General features: G+C 36.3%; 1 protein-coding gene across 3 annotated transcripts in view; it reads right to left on the bottom strand.

Moving 5' to 3' along the window:
• Positions 1-1,445: 1,445 nt before the first annotated feature.
• Positions 1,446-22,641, bottom strand: part of LOC111149120 (gamma-aminobutyric acid type A receptor alpha4 subunit) — a 67,329-nt gene continuing 46,133 nt past the window's right edge. For 2 of the 3 annotated variants that reach the window (XM_022506044.1, XM_022506045.1), the window contains one exon: positions 3,578-4,096. In XM_022506044.1, coding sequence (XP_022361752.1) covers positions 3,578-4,096 — 519 coding nt within the window. Of the gene's footprint in view, positions 4,097-22,641 lie in introns of all 3 variants that reach the window. The other variant, XM_022506043.1, reaches the window with a different exon arrangement.

Raw genomic sequence — 22,641 nt, 5'->3', positions numbered from 1 at the left:
GAAATGCTTGTATTTAGTCTACTATGAGAATCAGAAAATATTAAAATTAAAAGAAAGCTTAGATAATATTTAATCCTCCCATCCTCTTATAAATAAGGAATCAAGCCTAGCAAGGTTAAGCAACTCCTTTATTACATTTTTAAATATTTTATTTGTTTATTTGACAGAAAGAGAGACAGCAAGAGAGGGAATACAAGCAGGGAGTCTGAGAGAGGGAGAAGCAGGCTTCCCACTGAGCAGGGAGCCCGGCGTGGGATTTGATTCCAGGACCCTGCGTTCAAACCTGAGCTGAAGGCAGATGCTTGAAGACTGAGCCACCCAGGTGCCCCTAAGTGACTCCTTTAAAATCAAAATAGAGTCAGAACATGAAATGAGGTCATCCATGTCTTCATTTGGTGTTTTTCACTGCAGGTTATTCACAAATCTTGAAGAGGGGACAATTGGAAAACAGAGTGGGGATTTTTTTCTAGGTCAGGCAGAATTGACTAGTTCATGGGTAAAATAAACCACAAACAAATTTTTTACTTATTGCTTGAAACATGGTCACTGTTAAGGTGAAGTGACTGAAAAATGACCTTTCAAAGTTAATTCCAGTCCCTTGCTTTTGTCTTTGTCACCAGCCTCTCTATGATTCATTTCCATCAGTAGGTAAGAGAGTGGCTCTACTTTCCGCCATCTCTAATTCAAGATTTGTGGGGTCTGACTTAAAACATACATTATCCAAATACCCTGTATATGAACAAATACAAGTCATGTTTAACTGCAGATTAACCATTTAAGTATGCTATTATACCTAGTCATGCCTGGAGTAAATTGGAAGTAATTACGTATAAGGTTCAACTTGGAGTGGAAAGCTAGGATATAGATACTGGTACTGAGTAAGACAGTTCTGAATTTCATCTTTAAAAGACAACATATACACAGTTACTATTCTCAGCCAGACTTCTTCACAAATTGTCAAGACTTTGAGCTCTCCTAATGACTCCTGTAAGATTTGCTATTGGTAAAAAGAGACTGGTTCTTCACAGAAGTGTTTTGTTTAACATAGCTCTGAGTTATTGGGAAGATAGGAATGATGACCAAAATTTAAAAAAAAATGTAGCCATGACTCGATATAATGAAATTCAGTTAGAGAAAATAAACTATGCATTATTATTATTATTATTATTATAAACATCATGTGCAAGTGAAATAATTCCTTTTTATACCAATGATTAGACTTTCTGGTCAATTTACTCTTCACATTAATAATTAAGAATCCTAGTTAATTTTGCCCTTTCTCTTTATTTGGCTACCTGATTTATTTTAAAATCTTCTTCATATACAAAGAAGAAAAATATACGTTCACCTGAATCCCTGGGCTGCAATTCTAACATCATTAATTTTTACCCCTTTAAAATCTGTGATATTTATAGGAGAAGAATTTCTTTCTTTTTTTTTTTTTTAAAAAAAAGGAAGCCATAAGATATTTCTTAAGAATAGACCAATGGATAAATAAGGAGTATATTCCTCACTAAAGAAATAAGGTCATTTCTTGGAATAATAAATAATCATAGCTTCCAACAATAATTTTAAGCATTGTCCTCAAGGCTAGAAATCTACTCACATTCATAAAATCACTTATGATAAGCTTTTGTACAAGTACTCTTTATTAAATATATACACATATACAAATTTTATTTGGCCTCATATTACTGGCATCAACTTATAAGTGAGGACTTGTATTGGATGATGTTTAAAGCATCTTTCAGCCTTAAAATTGTTAGCGATTCTAGGATATACCTAGAGTGATAACCAAAGAGGAATTCTCAGATATGACTCACAATTAATATTTGGCATTTTCACAATTTACAGTTCTCATATACAACCATTCCAAGGCAATGCAACAACTTAAAAACCAATGGCAAATACTTAATATGATTTCTTTTCTAAAAACAAACAAACAAACAAACAAACAAACAAGAGATTCTGTTTGGAAGGTAGCCATTTTTATCAAAGTGTTCCCCCAAGCATCCAGAACACATTCATTCACACAACCCTGATCAGAAAGAAAGAAATATAGAAGAAAAATCTGGAAGCAACACAACAAAAAACTAGACATAGATTTAGTGTCATAAGACAGCTGCAAGAAATTCAATTAAGTTGTTAAGCCTACATAATTAAAAAGAAAAGTTAGTACATGAAAATCCTGATAAATTGCTTACCAGAGTCAGCAGAATCCTACCCCTTGGCTATGATTTTTCTTCTTTACTCCATGCCTTTGCTGCTCTTTTAGTTTTAAAATACTCACCTTTGTTATGAAACCATACAAAAACTGCCCTTCCCCAAAACACTAAACTTCCAGAGAAGTGGAAATACAAAACTACCGACACAAAAACTATCCTGACGATTAGCATTTCACCAGCCATATAGATCTATGTTGGGAAAAGCATCTAAAAGGCCTTGTGTTGAGTTCCTAATTCTGATGAGTCTATGGTTCTGATCAAATTCTATCCTACTATTCTGATCAAATTTGAGACAAATAATTTATATGATCTTATAGTGCCCAGATTTCTACTCTTAGGTACACAGTGCTTCTCATTTAGAGAACAACCTGCACACATTTTCATTATATTTTGAAGTCAATTAGTGAAACTAATTGTTACCCTCTACAATATAGGAGAAACAAGTATTTTCAATTTGCTCTCAGACTTTAAATAAATTTCTTCCATTAAAGAATGCGACATCTTCTGCTAATTTATGATTCATGAGCATGCACTGACTGTTCTACTATTCAAGTAATATCGTAGGTAAAGGTGAAAGAGCTTTCCTAGAGAGACAGTGTGTAGCATAGTGCCTGGAACACAGTAGGCTCTGAATAACTATATGTTAAAGAATACATAACTGAATGAACTACTGTAAAAAAGAATTCATACAATGAGTTAAACTTTGGCTCAAAGCACAGATTTTCAAGTCAAGGGTTAAGTCCTGTTTGGCCAACGTAAGACAGGGAACACATCTTCCCTGGTCTCTGTTTTTGTTTTAGATGCAGCAGAGGTTTCACTCATTGGTCAGTATTTGCTTTGTTCCATTTCCTTTTCAAAATGTTTCATTTAACAAGGAAAGTCCTTTTCTTGCAGGTACTAGCAGGATCTCCAAAGGTCACCTCATATGATATCCAATAAACAATTCTGATTAAGGGCAGTGCCACTGGGAAATTTAGGGTGGTTGATTGATATTCATAGTGTATATGAAAAGATGTCATAGTCTGTTTTCAAATTTCAATGCATAAGTATGTGCCATGTATCTCTAATAGCCCTATTTCTCTTGTCCTAAATTTCCAAGATGGTCTGCAATTCATGTAATTTGAATGCTGAATTGATTCTATTCAAATCATTTTTCTGCAATGAAAGATGGCTCACTCTCTCTTCACTGAGGAATGAATTAACTCTCCCAATAACTGGCTTGAATTTTTTAAATGTAAAAATTACATAGACTTTTTATTTTAATAAAGAACAATGGTTTATCTTTAAAAACATTTAAAAAGGCATTCTGCATTAAGTTCATCATCTTTTAGGAAACTATTCTAGCAACAAAATTACATTAGACTTTCTGATTTCTCCATAGTGTCCTTAGATAAATAAACAACCCAGTAGACCATGTTAAATGCCCCGAATGTTACTGGAAAGAGAATGCGGGCATATTTGTCTATTTTGCTTGTGCCAGATCCAGGCGGTGGTGGAGCAGGGGGAGGAGTGGTGGCTGACAACTTCCCAGGACCCCCTGTGGTATTAACGGTGGTCTTAATTCGCTCCAGTCTTGATCCAAACACACGGTGGGTGGAAGCCTGTTGGGACACATACCCAGTTCTGCCAGGAGTAGAAGGAGGAGCAGATAGAGGTGCTCTTGCTGCAGAAATCGTTTCAGCTGCATTTGCATGGCTGAATGGGTTTGGGCTGGAAGCTAAGTAAGACTGCGATGTGGCTTCAGAAGATTCTTGGGTAACTGAGGAGGATTTGCTTGAATGGTTTCCCACCTCAGTTCTGTGGCCAACGTCAGATTCAGAGTGAACTGAGGCATTTGTTCTTTTTCTCATGTTCAGATTGGCATTTATGTTCTGAAAAGGTATATTAAAAATTACATTGATTATGTCATTTTAGGTAGATTTATACAAAATGTAAAGGAATCAAATAATTAAAATCAGTTGTTTCTATGAAAGAAACTGTTATTAATATGCTATAGCCATTCAGCTTGATGTAAAAGTTTAAAAATGCCTAACTAAATAATAACATGAATGTATTTGAAAATCTGAATCAAAAATGTTCAATTTCAAAATATTGTCCACTCTTAGAAGTAATCAGAATTTAAATCTATAGAAAGATTTGGCTTTTAGAACTATAAACTAGACTTAGGCTTGACTTTAGTTTAGGAGCTCATGATGATAGCTGTACAACTTCCCTGTTCAGTTTTGTTGTAAATGATATTCTGTGACAGGTTATATACCCTTCAGTAAGTTTTATATATGTTTGTTTTATAAACAGAAAGAACTTTACTTACTCTTGTGCACAGAATAACACTAATAACCATCCATACGTACAAGACATTCTTTAAAAAAAGGAAACTCCAAAGGCTCTGGGACACATAAATTGAAGTAGAATTGCTGGATTGTAGAATATTTGCACCCTTGAAATTTATTCAACATTACATATGTTAAATAAATGTTTGAAATAAGCAGGAAAACTACTTAAACTTTCCACCATGAGTGTATGCAAATTCTGATTTCTCGCCATCGCTCCATCACCCCTTGGTGTCGCCAGGATATCTACACTAAGATAATGAAGTTACACTTATTCAATTTAGACTTTTAATTCATTTTTTAAAAGATTTTATGTATTTATTTGACAGAGAGAGAGAGAGAGAGAGAGAATGAATGGGCATGGGAAGGGGCAGAGGCAGAGGAAGAAGCAGACTCCCTGCTGAGCAGGGAGCCTGATGTGGGACTTGATCCCAGGACCCAGGGATCATGACCTGGGCTGAAGGCAGACACTTAACTGACTCAGCCACCCAGGCACCCCCCCACCTTTAATTCATTTGACATTTGACATTTATTTATTTGTATGGTGTGAATTAAGCTTCTGATTTTCACCTCCTGTGGACAGAGCCAATTTTCATAGCATCATTAACTGACTTGTGCAGTGGTTCTCAAATTATGGCCAGAGGATCTTTGGGGAAGAGAGATTCCTGAGGTTCTTTTATAGGGTCCACAAGGTTAAAGCTATTCATAATATGAAGATGTTATTTGTCTTTTTCACTTTCACTTTCATGAGTGAACAGAAGTTTCCCAAAGGCTACAGTGACATGTGATGACATCATCGCTTTAACAGCTAATAAATTGTGTACTGTGGGGGGTGCCTGGGCGGCTCAGTGGGTTAAAGCCTCTGCCTTTGGCTCAGGTCCTGATCCCAGGGTCCTGGGATCAAGCCCCGCATGGGGCTCTCTGCTCAGCCCGGAGCCTGCTTCCCTCTCTCTCTCTCTCTCTCTCTCTCTACCTGCCTCTTTGCCTACTTGTGGTCTCTCTCTGTCAAATGAATAAATAAAATCTTTATAAATAAATAAATAAATTATGTACTGTGTATTGTACTTTCTAGGATTTTCTAAGGCAGTGAGTTTAGAGTATAAATACATACATTTTAAAAAAATTTTTTTAAAGTTTACATTTCCGAAACTTATTATGTAAAAATTATGAAGTTTACTTTCATAATCTTACATAGGCAATCATACACATTATTATAAAATCTGGAGATCCTAATGCACTTTACATTGTCACTACAATAATAAAAATACAAAGGGGCATTAATTTCAAATTATATTATATTAGATGTATAAATGGCATTATCATACCATTGCACAAATATCTGAACTCAAACTATTTACCAAGAAAGGATGTTTAAATCAAAATGGAACTCCCTATTTTCCATCAAATTACCTTTTGTAAGATTTTTTTTATGTATTTATTTATTTGACACAGAGAGAGAGAGAGTGAGAGACAGAGCACAAGCAGGGGAATGGCAGGCAGGCAGAGGAAGAGGGAGAAGCAGGCTTCCCACTGAGCAAGGAGCTGGATGTGGGTCTCCATCCCAGGACCCCGGGATCATGACCTGAGCCAAAGGCAGACGCTTAACCGACTGAGCTACCCAGGCGCCCCCCCCATCAAATTATTTTATGTGTAGGACAAGACTATACTTGAATACAGTTGCATGATAAAGATTAAAATTAATTCTCTTTATATTCTCACAGGCACGATAAGGAACTGTGTAGCCAACTACAGATTGCCTATGCTAATGAAGGAAAACAATGCTCAAATGATTCCCAAACTAGTCACCTCTGTCTTTAGAACACACTATGATTTTGTTTGTAAAAAATTTCTTTCTAATTATGTTTATTTTAAGATACATTAAGGGTATATTGCAATTGCCTTCTATACCCTCTCCCCTTACCATTCCATGAAATAGAAGGTAAATGAGGAGGTAAGGAAGGAGAGGAAGAAGACCAACTCACAAGTGAGTGGTTAGAAGGAGCCAGCCTACAGGAATATCACAGATAAAATCATATACAATGAACTGACAGCTCATTTTACAGAGACATGTCTAATCTACAAATATAATCCTTTTTCAAAACCAGGCCCATCAAGTAGGCTGAAAGTATTTAATCCATATCTAATGTATTTGTAGATTATGACTTCAAATTTGTTAAGTAGAGAAAGAATAAAAGCCTCATAAAATATAGAGCCAAAGTAAGATCTGAGAGGTTTAGAAAGTATTCTTCACGTCAGTCTGGAGTAGTCTTCTAAGCAGGCTCAGCTGAACTCATGAGAAATTGTAGTCTAACATATGGCACCGAATTCTGGTGAAGACAACTGAAAACAAAATTGACACCAACATAAAGGCTAAAGATACCATTGTTTACCCTGAACTTTTCCTCTACGAAACACATTGTAAATGTCAATTAATCCTCAGATTCTGAGTCTCTTTTTACAGAATGGAATAATAGTTAATCAATTAACATTAATTTTGAAATGTCATATACACAGCGAAGAATATAAAGAATATGGTATATCCACATATAGAGAGCTTACACTGTCATTGACAAGATGCATACCCACACACATGATGCAGCCAAAAATGTAACAAAAGGTAAAATATAGTGAAGGTCAAACTGTAACAAAATGCTGAATATATTAAGAGAAAGGAAGAGAGGAATGGCAGACCAATTAAACAAGCAGGAAAGAAACACGTTTTCAAATATAATCTGAAATTTGCATATTGCTTTCTTCCTCAGGAATTCACATTGCCCATAATCTTTAGAAACCCATATTTTTCCTAAAACTAAATTTTAAGAATCAAAGGCTTCCACTTCTGACCAGACTGGAGTAAAAGGGATTGAATTATTCTCCTGTATGAAATAACAAGAAAAATAAAAGCTGGACAAAATATGTGAAGCAATTATTTTTTGATGACACTGAGCATTTGACAACATAGAACTATAATCCTTGAGAAAGAAGAAACAAACTTGAAAGGGGATCCACGCAGCAGAACAGGAAGGAGAATCCAGGAGAAATATGCCAGATTCCCTGAATTGAGGACATGAGCTCAGAATCTGGGGAAGTCAAGGTAGCTAGAGTTCATAGGAAAAAATTACAGAGAAGTATATGCTAAAAAAAAAAAGGTGAGAGAGAACTCCAAAATTCTGAGAGAGTCCCCATTGATGGACTATTCTGCTAAGCACAGATCAGTTTATGAGTAGGAACTATTACCCAAGGCTGCAAAAAGAACCCCATAAAAGGATTGAAAGAAACAGTACCTGGAACACACAAAACCAGGAATAATGCATGTTTGCACCAGCCAGACTGTAAAATCTCACCATTCGTGTAATGTTTGGTAGAGTACTAGCAATGACCTTGCTTCAGAAATATGAGATAATTAGCCCTAAACACAGCTCTAGTCCTGCTGAGTGAATTTTAAAAATAAGACCTGAAAGGATGAAAATTAACTCGAAGTGACTTAGGTGGACTCCAGAAGGTGGACTCCAGAAGAAAGCACAAGAATATTTACAGGAGTCTGTCTTCTTTCCCTCTAGGTCCACAACTTTCCACAACTTCCTGAAATCCTAACTGTGAATCATGTATTATATCGTTGATTAAATACAAAAATTGCAACAAATTTTCCTCCTCCTTCTCCATATTCATGCCCCCTTGTGATATGAATGTCCCACTTCTCCCCCATCAAGAGATGGAGTTTATTTCCCCACAGGCTTCCTTGTAACTTCCTCTGGCCAACAGTATGTGGTGAAAGTCATGGGTATGTCATTTTTCTTGGCCTTAAGAGTTCTTCCTCACTTTCACTCTCCTTCAAAACACTGCCATCAACACTACTAGAACAAGGTAGGACTAAACTGGTAAAAAGATCTTTTGGAGCAGAGCCAGTCACCCCAGGAGGCTCTCCTAGGTCACCCAACAGCTAGCTGATCACTAGACACATGAATTTGTCCCAGCTAAGAGAGGATGAACTGCCCAGCCAAGCTTAATCAAGATCAACAGAATTTCCCAATTAACCCATAGACTTGAAAGCAGAAGTAAATGTTTATTGTATGCCACTGAAACGTTGTACTTGTTTTTTATGCAGTATTACTTTGACAGTAGATAACATTGGACTGTAGAAGTCCAATTAAATCAAGGGTCTTAAGAAGGTGTTGCCAAACTTCTTTTTTTTTTTTTAAAGATTTTTATTTATTTATTTATTTGACAGACAGATCACAAGTAGGCAGAGAGGCAGAGAGAAAGGAGGAAGCAGGCTCCCAGCTGAGCAGAGAGCCCGATGCGGGACTCCATCCCAGGATCCTGAGATCATGACTCAAGCTGAAGGCAGAGGCTTTAACCCACTGAGCCACCCAGGCGCCCCATTGCCAAACTTCTTGTGGGCAGGAAGTTCTCAAACATTCTGGGATAAGTAGAAGGCTGACCTTCCCAGAATTCATCAAAGACCATTAGGGGGCCCTGTTGCCTAACGCCACATACTATCTAAAGGACTAAGATAGTTTGCCCTTTATAATTCCATTCTTAAATAATAACAGTATTTTAAAAACGGAGAGAAATTCTAAAATTCCAGTTCCTCAGTTTAGGTGTGAAGAAAGTAAGAACAGAGAGATTATGACTTGCTTGAAGTCATACAGCGAGTTACTTACAGAGCGCTTTGCCACGTTTTACAGCCTCTTGATAGACAAATGTGGAGGAGACATTAAAGAACTTAGTAAACAACACCTATCTATTTGAGACAGTTAAGCATTTGTAACAGTCAGGTACATTGTTAGAAACTGACTAAAGACTTGGAAATCAGAAAAGAGTACAGCATGTCCTTTTAATGTCACAGTGGAGCATTGTTTAACAAGTCCACCCAAGGATCATTAAGCTTGTAGGGGAACTTACTTGAATTTGATTCTGCTATTTAATATTGGATTTGAGTGCAAACACTTTGAAGTTATGTGTTAACTTGTAGATTCCTGTCCAACAGAAAAGACCACCAAAGGTTATGTTATGGTTTTGTTGCCCCGTAGGATAGTAATCACTTCTATATCTAACATAGTATTTACTGCAGTACTCCATTTCTTTAAATGGCTATTTATAATCATTAGAAAGATTTTGAACCAGTTTTACCATTTATGTGTTTCCCTCATTAATTAATGAGCCGGATAATACTTTGATATCCATTTTATATTTATATGAATTCTCTTTTTGATGGTTTGAAAATTATATTCAGACTGGATATACTATTACATTCTCACAACATCTACTATTAGACAAGCTATAAATAGCAGAGAAGTTAAGTATAGATTTGAAGAATACACCTGGAGAAAGAAAGTGACCCCAAGCCAAAGAGGTAGGATCCATCCAAGGTGATTGGAAAAAAAGAGTCAAAGAAGCAAGAGACTTTATGAAAATGGAGGGAGTGGTATGAAGTGTGCTACTAGGATTATCACTCAGAAGCAAAGGTCAAATCTTTTTATTCTTGGTTAAAACTATTAGTAAGCTTCTAGAGTATAAAGACTATCTTATTAATCACTGTAGGAGAATGCACACAACAGGTACCTACTTCATTTTTTAATATATTTCCTTGAAACGGATATATTTTGGAATCAAGATTCTTTTCAAATTAAAAAAAAATGAAAAGAAATTGTCACAAATGTTCTATGTGGCCTCCAGATTACCAATCTTTTGTTGATGGGGCAGAGTTCTAGAATATTACAGGTAGCGCCCACGGTGTATGTTATCTTGATGCAATCCCAAGTCTAAGAATGCTTTAGGAGTCTCAATGCTCTATATATTAGCCCCCACACAAAGGAAAGCAGAATTAGACTGATTTGGGGCTTAAAACTTTACTTACTGCCAAGTAGACAAATGATACTCAAGTTATTTGTACTGATGTCCAAGGACTACTACGTAAAAAGTAGTTGTCATTTTCCATAGTGACAAACCACAAAAGGATTGAAACACCTGATGACTTAGCTTGCACGAGATTGACTAGGAATACTATTCACGCAGCCCCTGAATTTTGGAAATTTGGAATTTTGTGTCAGAGTGAGGCAATGTTGAGATTTGAGTGGCAACATCAGTATTCAGCAGACACTCAGTGATTACAAACAAGGAAAGCACCTAAGCTTCATCTGAATTCTGAAAAATGACTTAGTTTGAAATCATTTTGTCTTTAGTCACAATAGCCCAAAGCAAGGAAACTGGTGGGATAGAGATGTGAGGAGGCAGACTCAAACATTCCCAACAAATTAAAGCAGCAACGGGCAAACAGGAGCACATCCAAGCAATTCGTCAATCATGACTGTGATCTGACACAATTTCCAAAGAAGTGTTATTAACTGCAAAAAGAATATTCATCTCCACTTATTACTCTAGTAGCACTGAGATAAAGTGACCAAGACGAGCTTTGCAGAATACATGCTTCATTCATATTGCTTGCTTGAGAAGCTAATGAAGTTTAATAAAATGTAATTTAACCCTTCCAAATTAAAAACAAACAAGACTAATAATGAACAGGTTTATCTTCTAGAATATCAGTGAGTCACATATTAAAAAAATCCAATAATGTAAAGACATTTATTCTAGGCCATTCTGACGGGACTTCAGACGCATCTTATTTAATAAGGAAATAAACAAGTATGGTAGAGCAGCTGAAACCAAACTCCAAGGTAATGATTTACTGAGGACTATCAGTAGTGTTTTTAGAAAATGCTACCACATAGAAATGAAAACGTCCCCTCCAAATAAATATGCTAAATATTTCATAAATAGTTACCAGGGGACTCAATCACACATTGAACAACAAAATGTAGAAATGAAAATGCTCAGTTCTCTATTTATTGTATTTCATTTTCTCCCAGTGTTAGCATTTAATTCGATGTTTGTATTTCCATAAGCTATGAAAATACTACTTTCAATATCAGGCACTGGGATAAAAAATTTATGTCTTCAATTTGAAATTACCACAGAACAAGGCCTTACAGAATTTATTCATTTTGTCTTCACAGGTTTAGAAGCTGAAAGTTTAAAATATTAGGATTTCTTGAAGACATGCAATGTGGTGGTTAATTTTGTTTCATAGTGATTCCTAGTGCTTCTTTTTATTTGCCAATGCTTTGTATATTAAATATATGGCTCTAGCAGAGGAAATCTCTTTGCCAGAGCTTTCACTAGTCAGAGCAGAAGCTCTCAGTATGATCAAGTGGACTTGACCAGAATGTTACCTGCAGTTGTTCCAGGAGTTGCATTCGCCAATGCTCCCAAAGTAACCCAGGAGAGAGTAGAGGGCAAAGGACACTCCACTCATTTTATCCAAATGCAAACACTAACCTGGATGAATCTCTTCTTGCTTACAAATGAAAAGCAGCATTATAGTCATTCTAAGTGTTTATAAGAATGACCTGGGGTGGGGGGTGCCTAGGTAGCTCAGTTGGTTAAGAATCTGACTCTTGGTTTCAGCTCAGGTCATGATCTTAGGGTCCTGAGACTGAGCCCCATGATGGCTCTGTGCTCAGCAGGGAGTCTGCTTGAGATTCTCCTCCTCTCCCTCTCCCTCTGCCCCTCCCCTGCTCACATGTGCACATGCTCTCTTGTTCTCTCTCAAATAAATCGATAAATCTTAACAAAAAATAAATAAATAAATAAATAAATAAATAAAAATAACCTGGGAACTAGTTAAAAACTGCTTCAGGCCTATTTGCAGGAAGCCTTACTTATTGGCTATATTATTGCCAATCATCAGAGATCAGAAATTGGGAAACACTGGCTAAATAATTAGGATTACATGCCTCCAAATCAAAGAGACTGGGACATGAGTATTCAATTTGTCTTTTACCAGCTATGAGATATCTAGCAAGTTCTTGAACCTCTTGAAACCTCAAAATCCTTGCCAAAACAGGAATAATAATGGTACCTTCCTCATAATGAATCAATAAAATAATGCATGTAAGGTACTTATATTGTCTAGCACACAGAAGGCATCAAACCAGCATTATATAGAAATAACCCAGCAGAAGGCAGATAATGAGATTCTGTCCCCAAAAGAAAGAGGTATATCACTCAAAAATAAATCCCACTATGGTAAATAAACTTTTATTTATTTTTTTAAGGTTTTATTTATTTGATAGAGAGAGAGAGATCACAAGTAGGCAGAAAGGCAGGCAGAGAGAGAGGGGGAAGGAGGCTCCCTGCAGAGTGGAGAGCCTGATGTGGGGCTCGATCCTAGGACCCTGAGATCATGACCCGAGCCGAAGGCAGAGACTTAACCCACTGAGCCACTCAGGTGCCCTGGTAAATAAACTTTCAGAAGATATTTTCTGGATTTCTATGAAAATATGGTCTTCATTTCTAATAATCAGAAAAGTAGAGGAACACTGAAGCAAGGGACAGTCTCTGGTATAAAAGGAAGCCAGCCATGAAAAGTGTATTTCTGGCTGAAATGAAGAATAAATATGAGGAAATACAAAATTAAAATGCATATTGAACACAGTAATGGGAGAATTAGCACTCTAGTAAATCCTATAACTTGTGATATAAGAGAAACATAAAATTCTCTTCTAGGAAAAAGCAATGGTTAACTTTCACTGAGTGGTTCTTCTGCAACTGTCACTCTGCTAGCATGCTTTTAACTAATTAGCTGCCACAACCGTATGTCGTGCTTCATGTAGGAAAAACTACAGCCACGAGTATTTCAATGTCCAAAAATGATGTGGGTTATATAAAAAAGAATCTCATGTATTATATCAGATCACTGGTCTCTTTCAGGAATTTTCCAATTGTTAGTTAAGTCTAGAAACTAGTCATCAGGGAAAGAGCAAAGACTGGAGGAACTGATGTAATCCAATCTCGAGGAGGACATTCACAGCACACTATGCCACGAAAAGACAGACGTAGAACACTGGGTCAGAATGAGAACTTTGGCAACCTAGTTTGGCTGGCCCACTTTCTAAATATAATGGAATATTAAAAAGAATTGTATCTGTATATATATTGTTCTGGCACTATAGTATCACCCTCTTTTATCTCATTTCAATTACAGAAGTCAAAAGGACTTTTTCACACTTCAGTTGGATGCAGGAAATGGAGCAGTGAAAGCATTAGACTTGGAAATAGTAGAAGGCAACAAATGTCAAAGAAGGTAAAGTAATAAAAACATTAAGAGGTTTTAATCATTACTATAGACTGAACTGTGTCCCGCTTCAAATTCATGTATTAAAGTTCTAACCACCCATCGTGTGGTGTGAGTGTATTAAAGATAGGATCTTTAAGGAAACGATTAAGGCTAAATTAGGTCATAATAATGGAGGCCTGATCAGAATAAAACTGGTATCCTTACAAAGAAAGAAGAAACACCACAGAGCTCTTTCTCTGTGTTGAAAGAGGATACCACGAGAAGGCAGCCATCTACAAGCCAGAAAGAGAACTCTCCCCCAGAAACCAACCCTGCCAGAATCTTGATCTTGGATTTTCTAGCCTTTAGAACCATGAGAGAACACATTTCTGTTGTTTAAGTCATCCAGTCCACGTTATTTTTGTTACGGCAGCCTGAGGTGACTGAAACAATACTCTAACATCAATAAAATTAAATTGAAGGCATATTTAGTTTAAGACTTTTAAAATAGTGACTATTAACTAGCCTCAGAGGAAAAAAGTAAAATCTAAACAAACTTGCAGCTCTCTCTTTTCAGATTTTTTTCTTTGTTTCTAGTCTATCCTCTTCTCTCTTCTCCACCAAATGGGTATACCTTTCTGATACCCCCAAATGCTGGACAGAGTTAAGATACAAGACATGCAAAGAAATAGAGATGCCTTTGACAGGAATTAAGCATTGATCTCTTTGTAATATTGTTAGTTGTTCTGGATGAATAAAAATACTTTCATATATACCAGGGAGCATCTACATTCTCTTTCCAAACTGTCCGAATTGCCTAGATAGAAGACTCTTTCAGGAGTCTTTTGAGCTCCTTTCATCTTTTCTTCACTCAAATCAGAGGAATTTGATTAACTGGGGCTTTTATTTGCCCTTCTAGTTTGGACTTAGCTCCAGATCCTTCTTAACAACTGCATACTTTTTCCTAAATATTTTTGCCCCCTTTCCTATAATGACTCTAATGTCTGACTTTCTCTCTCTCTCTCTCTCTTTCTGTATGTGGGTGTGTGTGTTGTGAATTTCAGGGCATTTATTTATTTAAATATCGGGAAAATGTCATTAATAACATAATTTATAACTCTTCTTTTCCACATTTTATATTAAGATTTTTTTCATCCTTAAAAGTAGAGTTAATATATGTAGATATCTGATTAAACATTGCAAGAGAAATCTTACCAAGTTTTTAAATCCCTAACTTGGGTGGCCAAATGAATTTATTTTCAAATCATGTACATCATCTTATGGAAATGATTTGCTTCAGCTTTAAAATATTCAGAAAATTACATTTGAACTTAGAAAACATTTATCCTTTTTTTTCTTACTTTAAGAAACTTTTAGGCTTTTTTTCTTATTATAGACTTGATACAATTTGATCATAATAAAATTGTGCTACGATAAATATCCACCCAGAAGGACTCAGGTTCCTGCCAAAAACACAGGAGGCTGGTATATCAAGTAGTCTGAGTAATAATTTTATCTGCATCAGCAAAGGCAACAGGAGCACCATCCAAAAAGCAATAATTTATCAAGACCAGATTTGCAGTATACTACTTCTGAAAGGAAACATTTCAAAGCTCAAACATTATCAGTCACATCCCTTTGTAAAATCATAGCTATGCAGTGTAAGAAAGACTTTGATGAGCCAAGAACCTTACCTAAAACAGGCTGAGTTTCTTTACAATATTAGACAATGTTTGCCTACTGAATCTAAACATTTATAATAGCTCCAATAGATTTATTTTTAGGAAAAAGAACTCAAGTGCCATGCTTCATCTCTTGTTGGAAGATCCACAATTAAGCTCATAAGCAATAAAAGACTTATTAAAGACACTGATTCACCCTATTATTAATTTATCCAACATACATGTACTGAGTGCCTAATTTTTCAAGTTATTTTGCTGAACATGGGAGTACAGAAGTGAAAAAAAAATACAGTCTTGGCAACTTCTCTCAGGAATTATAAAAAATTATAATAACCAATAAATGCTATAAGGGAAAATTAAAGAAATTAGGGAGTACATTACCTAGCCTGATTGCTGAGAAAGCCTCTTTGAGAAAGTGAGTGAAACTAGGGATGAGTAAGGCTTAAACAAGGTAAAGGAGGGACTGTGGAAGAAAGGAAGGAAGTGCCTTATGGTAGTGGAGACAAATTCTCAAGATTTCTCTCAGTAGCATAAGGATAAGGAAGGCTAAGAAACTTCTTTGTCAGTTAAAATTTGAGATCCCTTGAAGATGCTCTAAAATCTTCCTTTTCTTTTCTTCCTCTTAAACCATTTTGAAATGGGCAATTAAGGCAAGGCTTTATATTCAGGGCTACTCTCACATTATTAATGTCCTATACTAGCACTTGTCAGACAGAGACCATGAATCTCCACCAACATCTCTACAGTGTATTAAGTACTTACTACTACTGCTAATAATAATAATAGCAAGCACTACACTAAATGGTTTTCACAAATAACCTCAAGTATCTCCTGCAACCACCTGGGAGCTAGTATTAACATTCTAATGAGGACACTAAAACCTAGTGTCAGAGGCCAAGGTCAGACAATTAAAATGGGTCAGAGGTATGATTTGAATCCCAAACCCACAATGTTAACCACTTTAGGATGCTGCCTGCAATAGCAAATACATATGTTAATGAAACTGAAAGAAAGCAGAAAAGAATTTACCTGAAATATGTCCCTAAAATCCAAACCAGTTGAGTAACAACTATAAATGGCTCAGCCCTTCAGAAATTGATTTTATTTACATTTATTTGGTTTCTAGCATAAGCTAAACATATGCTTTGCCTCACAAAAAATCTTTCTCTGATTAATCCTTTCCAGTATATGCGAAAATTCTTATCGAGTTTTAACATATTCCTCTTTCTCCCATTCTTCTTTATATTCTTACTACTCCTTTGGTACTAGGTTGTCATAACATGCTTATAGACATTACTTTATCTCAGCTATCCTGTACATTTTAAACTGTTCTAAAAATGAATCAACACTACCACTCAAAATCTGTATCTTCTATATGATGAAAATATTTTTATGATGATCTTCTGCGAGAGGGAAGCTGTGCCCCAACTTTCTTCCACAAACTTTCTCTTAAGTTAGAATATAGCACTTTCAAAAGATGTTCAAAAATTTGCCATTCAAGTATATGATATGGTAAAGCTGAAACATTTCTCCTCCTGGTGCATAAAACACTGTAATTTGAACTTTAGTTGTAACCCGGAGAAGGTATCAACCTAAGCAGTAGCCCTAGTTTCTGACTTGAGAATGATTCTTCAAACATGTAATTATCTACAAGTAATTAAAGTTAATGAAGTTCAGCAATCCATGTGCCAAATTATGTATAAAGTTAATGCATATACATATGTGTGTCTAATAGAAAAGGACTCATGGAGCCACCTATTATGTATGCTTTTGTATTTCCAAAACCAATCCCTTTCCCTAGTCTTTACGAATGGAAGCACAGCCGATTGGTCATAAAGCATATGTTGAATTATTCTTTTAACACAATTCATTACAAATCTACTCCATCTACAGTAAAACGGCATATTAAGTCGGAACAAATTGATGGTCTACCATGACACCACTTCGTAGTTCTTACATTGTTAAACAGACGACCCCCCAAATTGCTGAAGCCATTTAGATTTTCTCCAGGAAATAATTTGACTTGTCCTGAAGAGTAAGTGCCATGCTATCAGCTATAGTTTCCAGTGGGGCATTATCAAAACCATTCAACATTTAACAAGGCTCTCATGCTGAAACAGCTGTTCATCCAAAGTGAAAATTTTAAAACTGAGCCTAGATCATCTTACTTGAGCTAGAAAATAAGGTATTAGACTATTTTGCATGTTCTACCACTTTATGACAAGAAAGACAATTTTGCACTTCAGTAAAGGCAGATTGCAAATTTAGCATGAATTGAACCAGAAGCTGAGTTGCAATTTATGGTAAATGGCTCATCAGCACATTAATGAATACCACTAAGACAACCACTTCAGCCAAGAGGCCAGAAACTAGATGGACCCAAAATCTGGTAGGAAGCAAGAAAAATGTGCCCTCTACAAACATCTATAAAATGAATCTTAAAGCCAAAAGTTACCAAATATCTATCTTTATTATCATTCTTATTGGCAGGATATTAGGAGTTAAAAACCAAAATCAGAACCAGAGGTTCTGAAATCAGGTAGATTCAAGTTTCAGATTCTGCTAGTCAAAGTCATATAGCTATATGACTTTGGGAGAAGTTTTTTAGCCTCTCTGTTCTTTAGTCTTCTCCTGGGTAAAATAAGGACAATAACAATAGCACTTAGAGTTACTGATGGGGTAGTATCCATAAGACGCTTAACACCCTACTTAGAACACAGTAAGCAATTAGTACTTGTTAAATATTAATATTATATTGTTATCATTTCATATTCTAAGGCAAAAATGTGGATAGTCCCTATGAGGTAAAATATTACAATACAAATTTCCATTATTTCTATCCTTAGATATTCACCATATTTTTCAATAGAAGTAAATGTTAAATGAATACTGTACACCCCAGAAAATGTTGGAAAGATATGAGAACTACATTCTGTGCTCTGCTCAAAATTCATCTTATTTCCTATTTCTAGATAGAGATAATCAGCTCCATTCCTTGGAGCAATGCTAAGAACTAGCTAAAACCCAACTTGCCCAGATCTGTCAATTGCAGGAAGAGATAATTAAAGGCTCTTCTTTAAAAGGTTTCTTTCTGGGCTGATGGATGTTTGAAGGGAGACATAAAATCAGGAATCCTGTGATTTTGTTCTACTTAATTATATTAGCAATTAAAAAAATAGTCACACTTTCTCAACATAAAACATGCTAAAATTTCTCTTAGATTATAAAGAAGCAAATGAAAATATCAACTCCCTCAACTCCTAAAGCTTTTTACCCCTTCCAGCTACTGTTCTTTCTATCATGGCTGGTTTAGGGAAAAATGTCTACATTTACTATTCCTGATTCTTCACCTGTCATTTATTCTTCAACTCATTATTATTTTATATCCTCTCCTAGCTTTCTCTTAAAACGTTTTGTGGATTATTTCAACAGGCATTTTTTAAAATCTGTGTCTTACCTATTATCTCAGCAGCATCTAAAACTGTTGATCACTTCTTCCTTCTTTAAATTTTTCCCATAAACTCCACAGTTTAGTCCCGTTCGCCTTACCTTTCTCAGTCTCCGATGTGGAATGCTCTTCTTCTGCCTAATTCTAACATGCTATCTTTCCATAGGGTTCAACTCTCAGATATCCCAATTTTCTCAATTTTTGGGTAAATAAACCTGTCCAAGGACTTGGATTACCATCTTTATATCAATATTATAAAATCAATGTCTACCTCCCAAATTTTTCTCCAACCTGAAGACCCATATATCCGGAAGGATATCATTCAAATACACTAGAAGGATACTAAAAATTTAATTCATTCATTCATACTTCCACTCACTTATTCATCTAATTATTCAACACATTATTGAGTGTTTATTTATATGTCGGGCACTGTTCTTGGCTCTGGTGACACAAAAGTGGAGGGAAGGCCCCCAAATTCTTACCTTTGCAGAAATAACATTTTTGTCTAAAGTCAAATCTACATACAAATATGTTATCTAATAAATCCAAGGTATTTATCCTTACAAATATATACCTCCTGCTATATTCTAGATCTTAAAAACTGGTCCACCATTCAGTTAGCTATACAAGCCACAAACTTCAACTCTTCTTATCCACTTTTGCCTTACTCTTTTCTGTCTAACTTTCTCAATATTTTTCCAATATATCTATTCTTCTTCACAGCCTTTGTAGAGGCAATCAATATTTCACACTTGGCTACTGCACAGGCTATTAACATTCTCAGACCTAACATGATTATGAATCTTCCCTCTCTCTACTCTCCACTAAAATAATATTTATGCATTGTAAAAATCTGATCACATTACTTCCTTGCTTATATTCTTTCAGTTAGTTCTCTGTTGTTTTCAAGAAAAAAACTTAAAATACTTATATAACTTAACACTCTACATGATCTGCGTCCTGCGTCCCAGTCCAGTCTCATCTTCCATATTATTCTCAAACCCTCCTCATAACTACCCCAGTTACCCTAGTGTAGCACATGCTATCAGTGCCTCGTCTGTTTTTATTTGGTTTACCCAGGACATTACTCCAGACAAGATGATGGCTTACTGCCTTTCTCTGACTAAAGTGTACCCTGTCTATAGGAGTTTGGTCTGGGGGAGAGTATTTGACCAAAAGTTCAAGAAGGATAACCTCCCTTGATTAATCCTAATTAATAAGAAACAGGAGTTGGTAAGTAAGTATCTCACTTCTTTGTCAACCAGTGGGTTGTGAGGTGTGTTCCATACATACTCTGAGAGAATCCCTAGACCATGGGTACAAAGTGGAAAATCTGCACATTAATCATACTTTACTGGATTTTCTTCCTTTCCATCTAATTTCCTCACAGTGCTTCTTGGGATCACCTCAAAAAACAAAGTGCTTGCACATAAATCCTTGCAGCAGAGTTCTGCTTCTGGGGAAACCTCATTAAAACACCTGGGATTATAGCAGAATGCCTTCATTTAGTTCTACAAATATCAGTTGTATTGTCTTGCCTCTGGATCTTTGCACATACCTCTCAACTGCCTTCTTTCCTCCATCTTCTTTGCCTCCCTTTTATCTTTTCTGAGGTAGTACTTAGCTATGGATTCCTTTGAGAAATTCAATATGACATATCCACCACCACCATCAGAATACGCCACCACAGAGATGCTAATCTGAACTGTTTTATTTTTTTTTAGATATTTTTCCTGGCCTAGCATGTGGCATACTGTGTGAGTGCCCCTTCCAACCGTGGATTCCTTGAGGCGACAGGGTTCTTGTGTTTTCCCTTTCCCACTAACTAGCACAGTACCAAGCACAAAGAGATAGTCAGTAAAAACAAGTCAAATGAATAATAAATAAATGATGAGCAGAGTGTATAGAAATAAATCAGCAACAAAATCATTCCCTCCTGTACCCTCGGAAGAGCAAAAATGAGTCTCACACAATGGTCTCAGGAGATAAGTAGTTGGCAAAGCTATATAGCCAAAAGCAGTGCATTTAAATCCACTTGGAAACCAGATGACAGTCATTTATTCTATCCAGATTATACTTCCTGGGCCACTACAGTAGTTAATGAACTGTTTAATGAGTCAATCCTGGAATATTAACTGATAACCAGAATTAAATGCCTTTCCTCTCCCATTTTATACATCTGCTTGTTTAAAAGTATGACTGGATGATTGCTATTGAGCAGAAGAGCATCCCCTCCTGGATCTACGTTCCCCTTCCCCTCCTCCTCTGCTGCTACACAGGAAAGGCATGAGGCACACAGGCACCAACTTGCTTCTGCAGGAGCAAAGCTATGGGAAACGTGAGTCTCTCCTTGAAATCAGTTGAAACATGTAGCCAAGGGCTGAAATAGCTTGTTTAACAAGGACTGGATTTTTCCTCTCAATCATAGTTCTAAAGCTATCAGTTATTGAAAAGCTGATTTTCAAAGCACACACTAGAACAGCTTTTCTGTACAGCTGCAATGCTATTTAAATCTTCCATGAATATATCCACAAACCCAAGAAAATTCTAAGCTGAAATACTGCTCTTAGAAAGGACATAGTAAAATAAGACCCTATGGGAGAAAAATCCAGGAAGTGAAATCTGGTCGTTAATTTTAATATTGAAAAGATAAAATCAGGCATATGGCTTCTACTCCTCCAAGCTGGAAGAACACTTGAAATGACTATTTGGAAGGTCAGCTTAGAAGGTTCTTTAGTGAGACTCTTCAGTGGACAGTAGCATTCTGCCTCACACTCATTCTTTAATACACCTCACAATGTAGATAAATGTCCCACCTTCTGCTGTAGTGGGGCTGGAAGAAGATGTAGAATAAGCAGTAAAGGCAATGGTTTGGAGACACTAAACCAGTCAATGGGAGGCAAGATCATGCTTGGAAATTACCGACTCCTGAACCCAAGTTCGTGTTCCACAGTAAATCTCAAGCCCTTCTCTGCCATGCCATTGTGAAAGAATTCTAAGTGTCCCACTGGTGAGCCTGGCACCACTGATGCCACACTTTAATTTCACATTACCAACCATATCATTCTTCTGCTATGGTCAATAAGCCCCACTGCAAGCATTCTGACTGCCTTTGTAGCATTTTATAATGTTGATATCTCTTTGAATTTCATCATTAGTGGAAACTTGCAGACTCCAGCCAGCTATGTTGCAATCTGAAGTTCCCTCACTGAAGATATTCAATTTCATCAAATTACCTACCAAAGGAAATTATATCGAGCACGAGTCACTATTAGAAATATTTTAGAGCCATTCATTTGGAGGTTCTTGATGAAAACCAGCTGACACTATATATAAGAAAATTCACTGAAATCACCCACCAAAGAAAAGCCATGATGAGAATTGTTCTGTGTCCCATCGAGTGTTGTGTAGCCCTGTGGCTCACATCTGCTATCTCTTAACTCCCAATATAATAGGATCTTCAGACCATGGCCAAAGGAATGCTTGCTAAATTATGGATTCACTTCAAGTAAGGAAATGCCATCCTATCCTCTGAATATGCTAGCATGATTATAAGACATAAGGCAAAGTGTGCAAGCCTCAACACCTAGCACGATTCCTGCACAAGCTAACACTTAACAATGATCCGTTGAATAAACAGATGAATGTATGTGCATAAGCTGAGATCCTGATGTTTAAGAAAGACTTACTAAACACCAGTATATTGAAAGTTCCATACAAATGTCTTGAGTCATCATTTGGAAATAAAGCATGAATAAAAAGCTCAGCAGGGCCAAAGGAAATTTGGATCTAGTCCATATTCTAAAGCATTGTGGAATTAATAGATGACAATTCA

The sequence above is a fragment of the Enhydra lutris genome, unplaced genomic scaffold (genome assembly GCF_002288905.1).
Source record: "Enhydra lutris kenyoni isolate GAN:26980312 unplaced genomic scaffold, ASM228890v2 scaffoldscaffold21, whole genome shotgun sequence".
Classification (NCBI taxonomy): Eukaryota; Metazoa; Chordata; class Mammalia; order Carnivora; family Mustelidae; genus Enhydra; species Enhydra lutris.
Note: the sequence above shows the minus strand (reverse complement) of the source record. Positions and strands in the feature narration are given on the sequence as shown.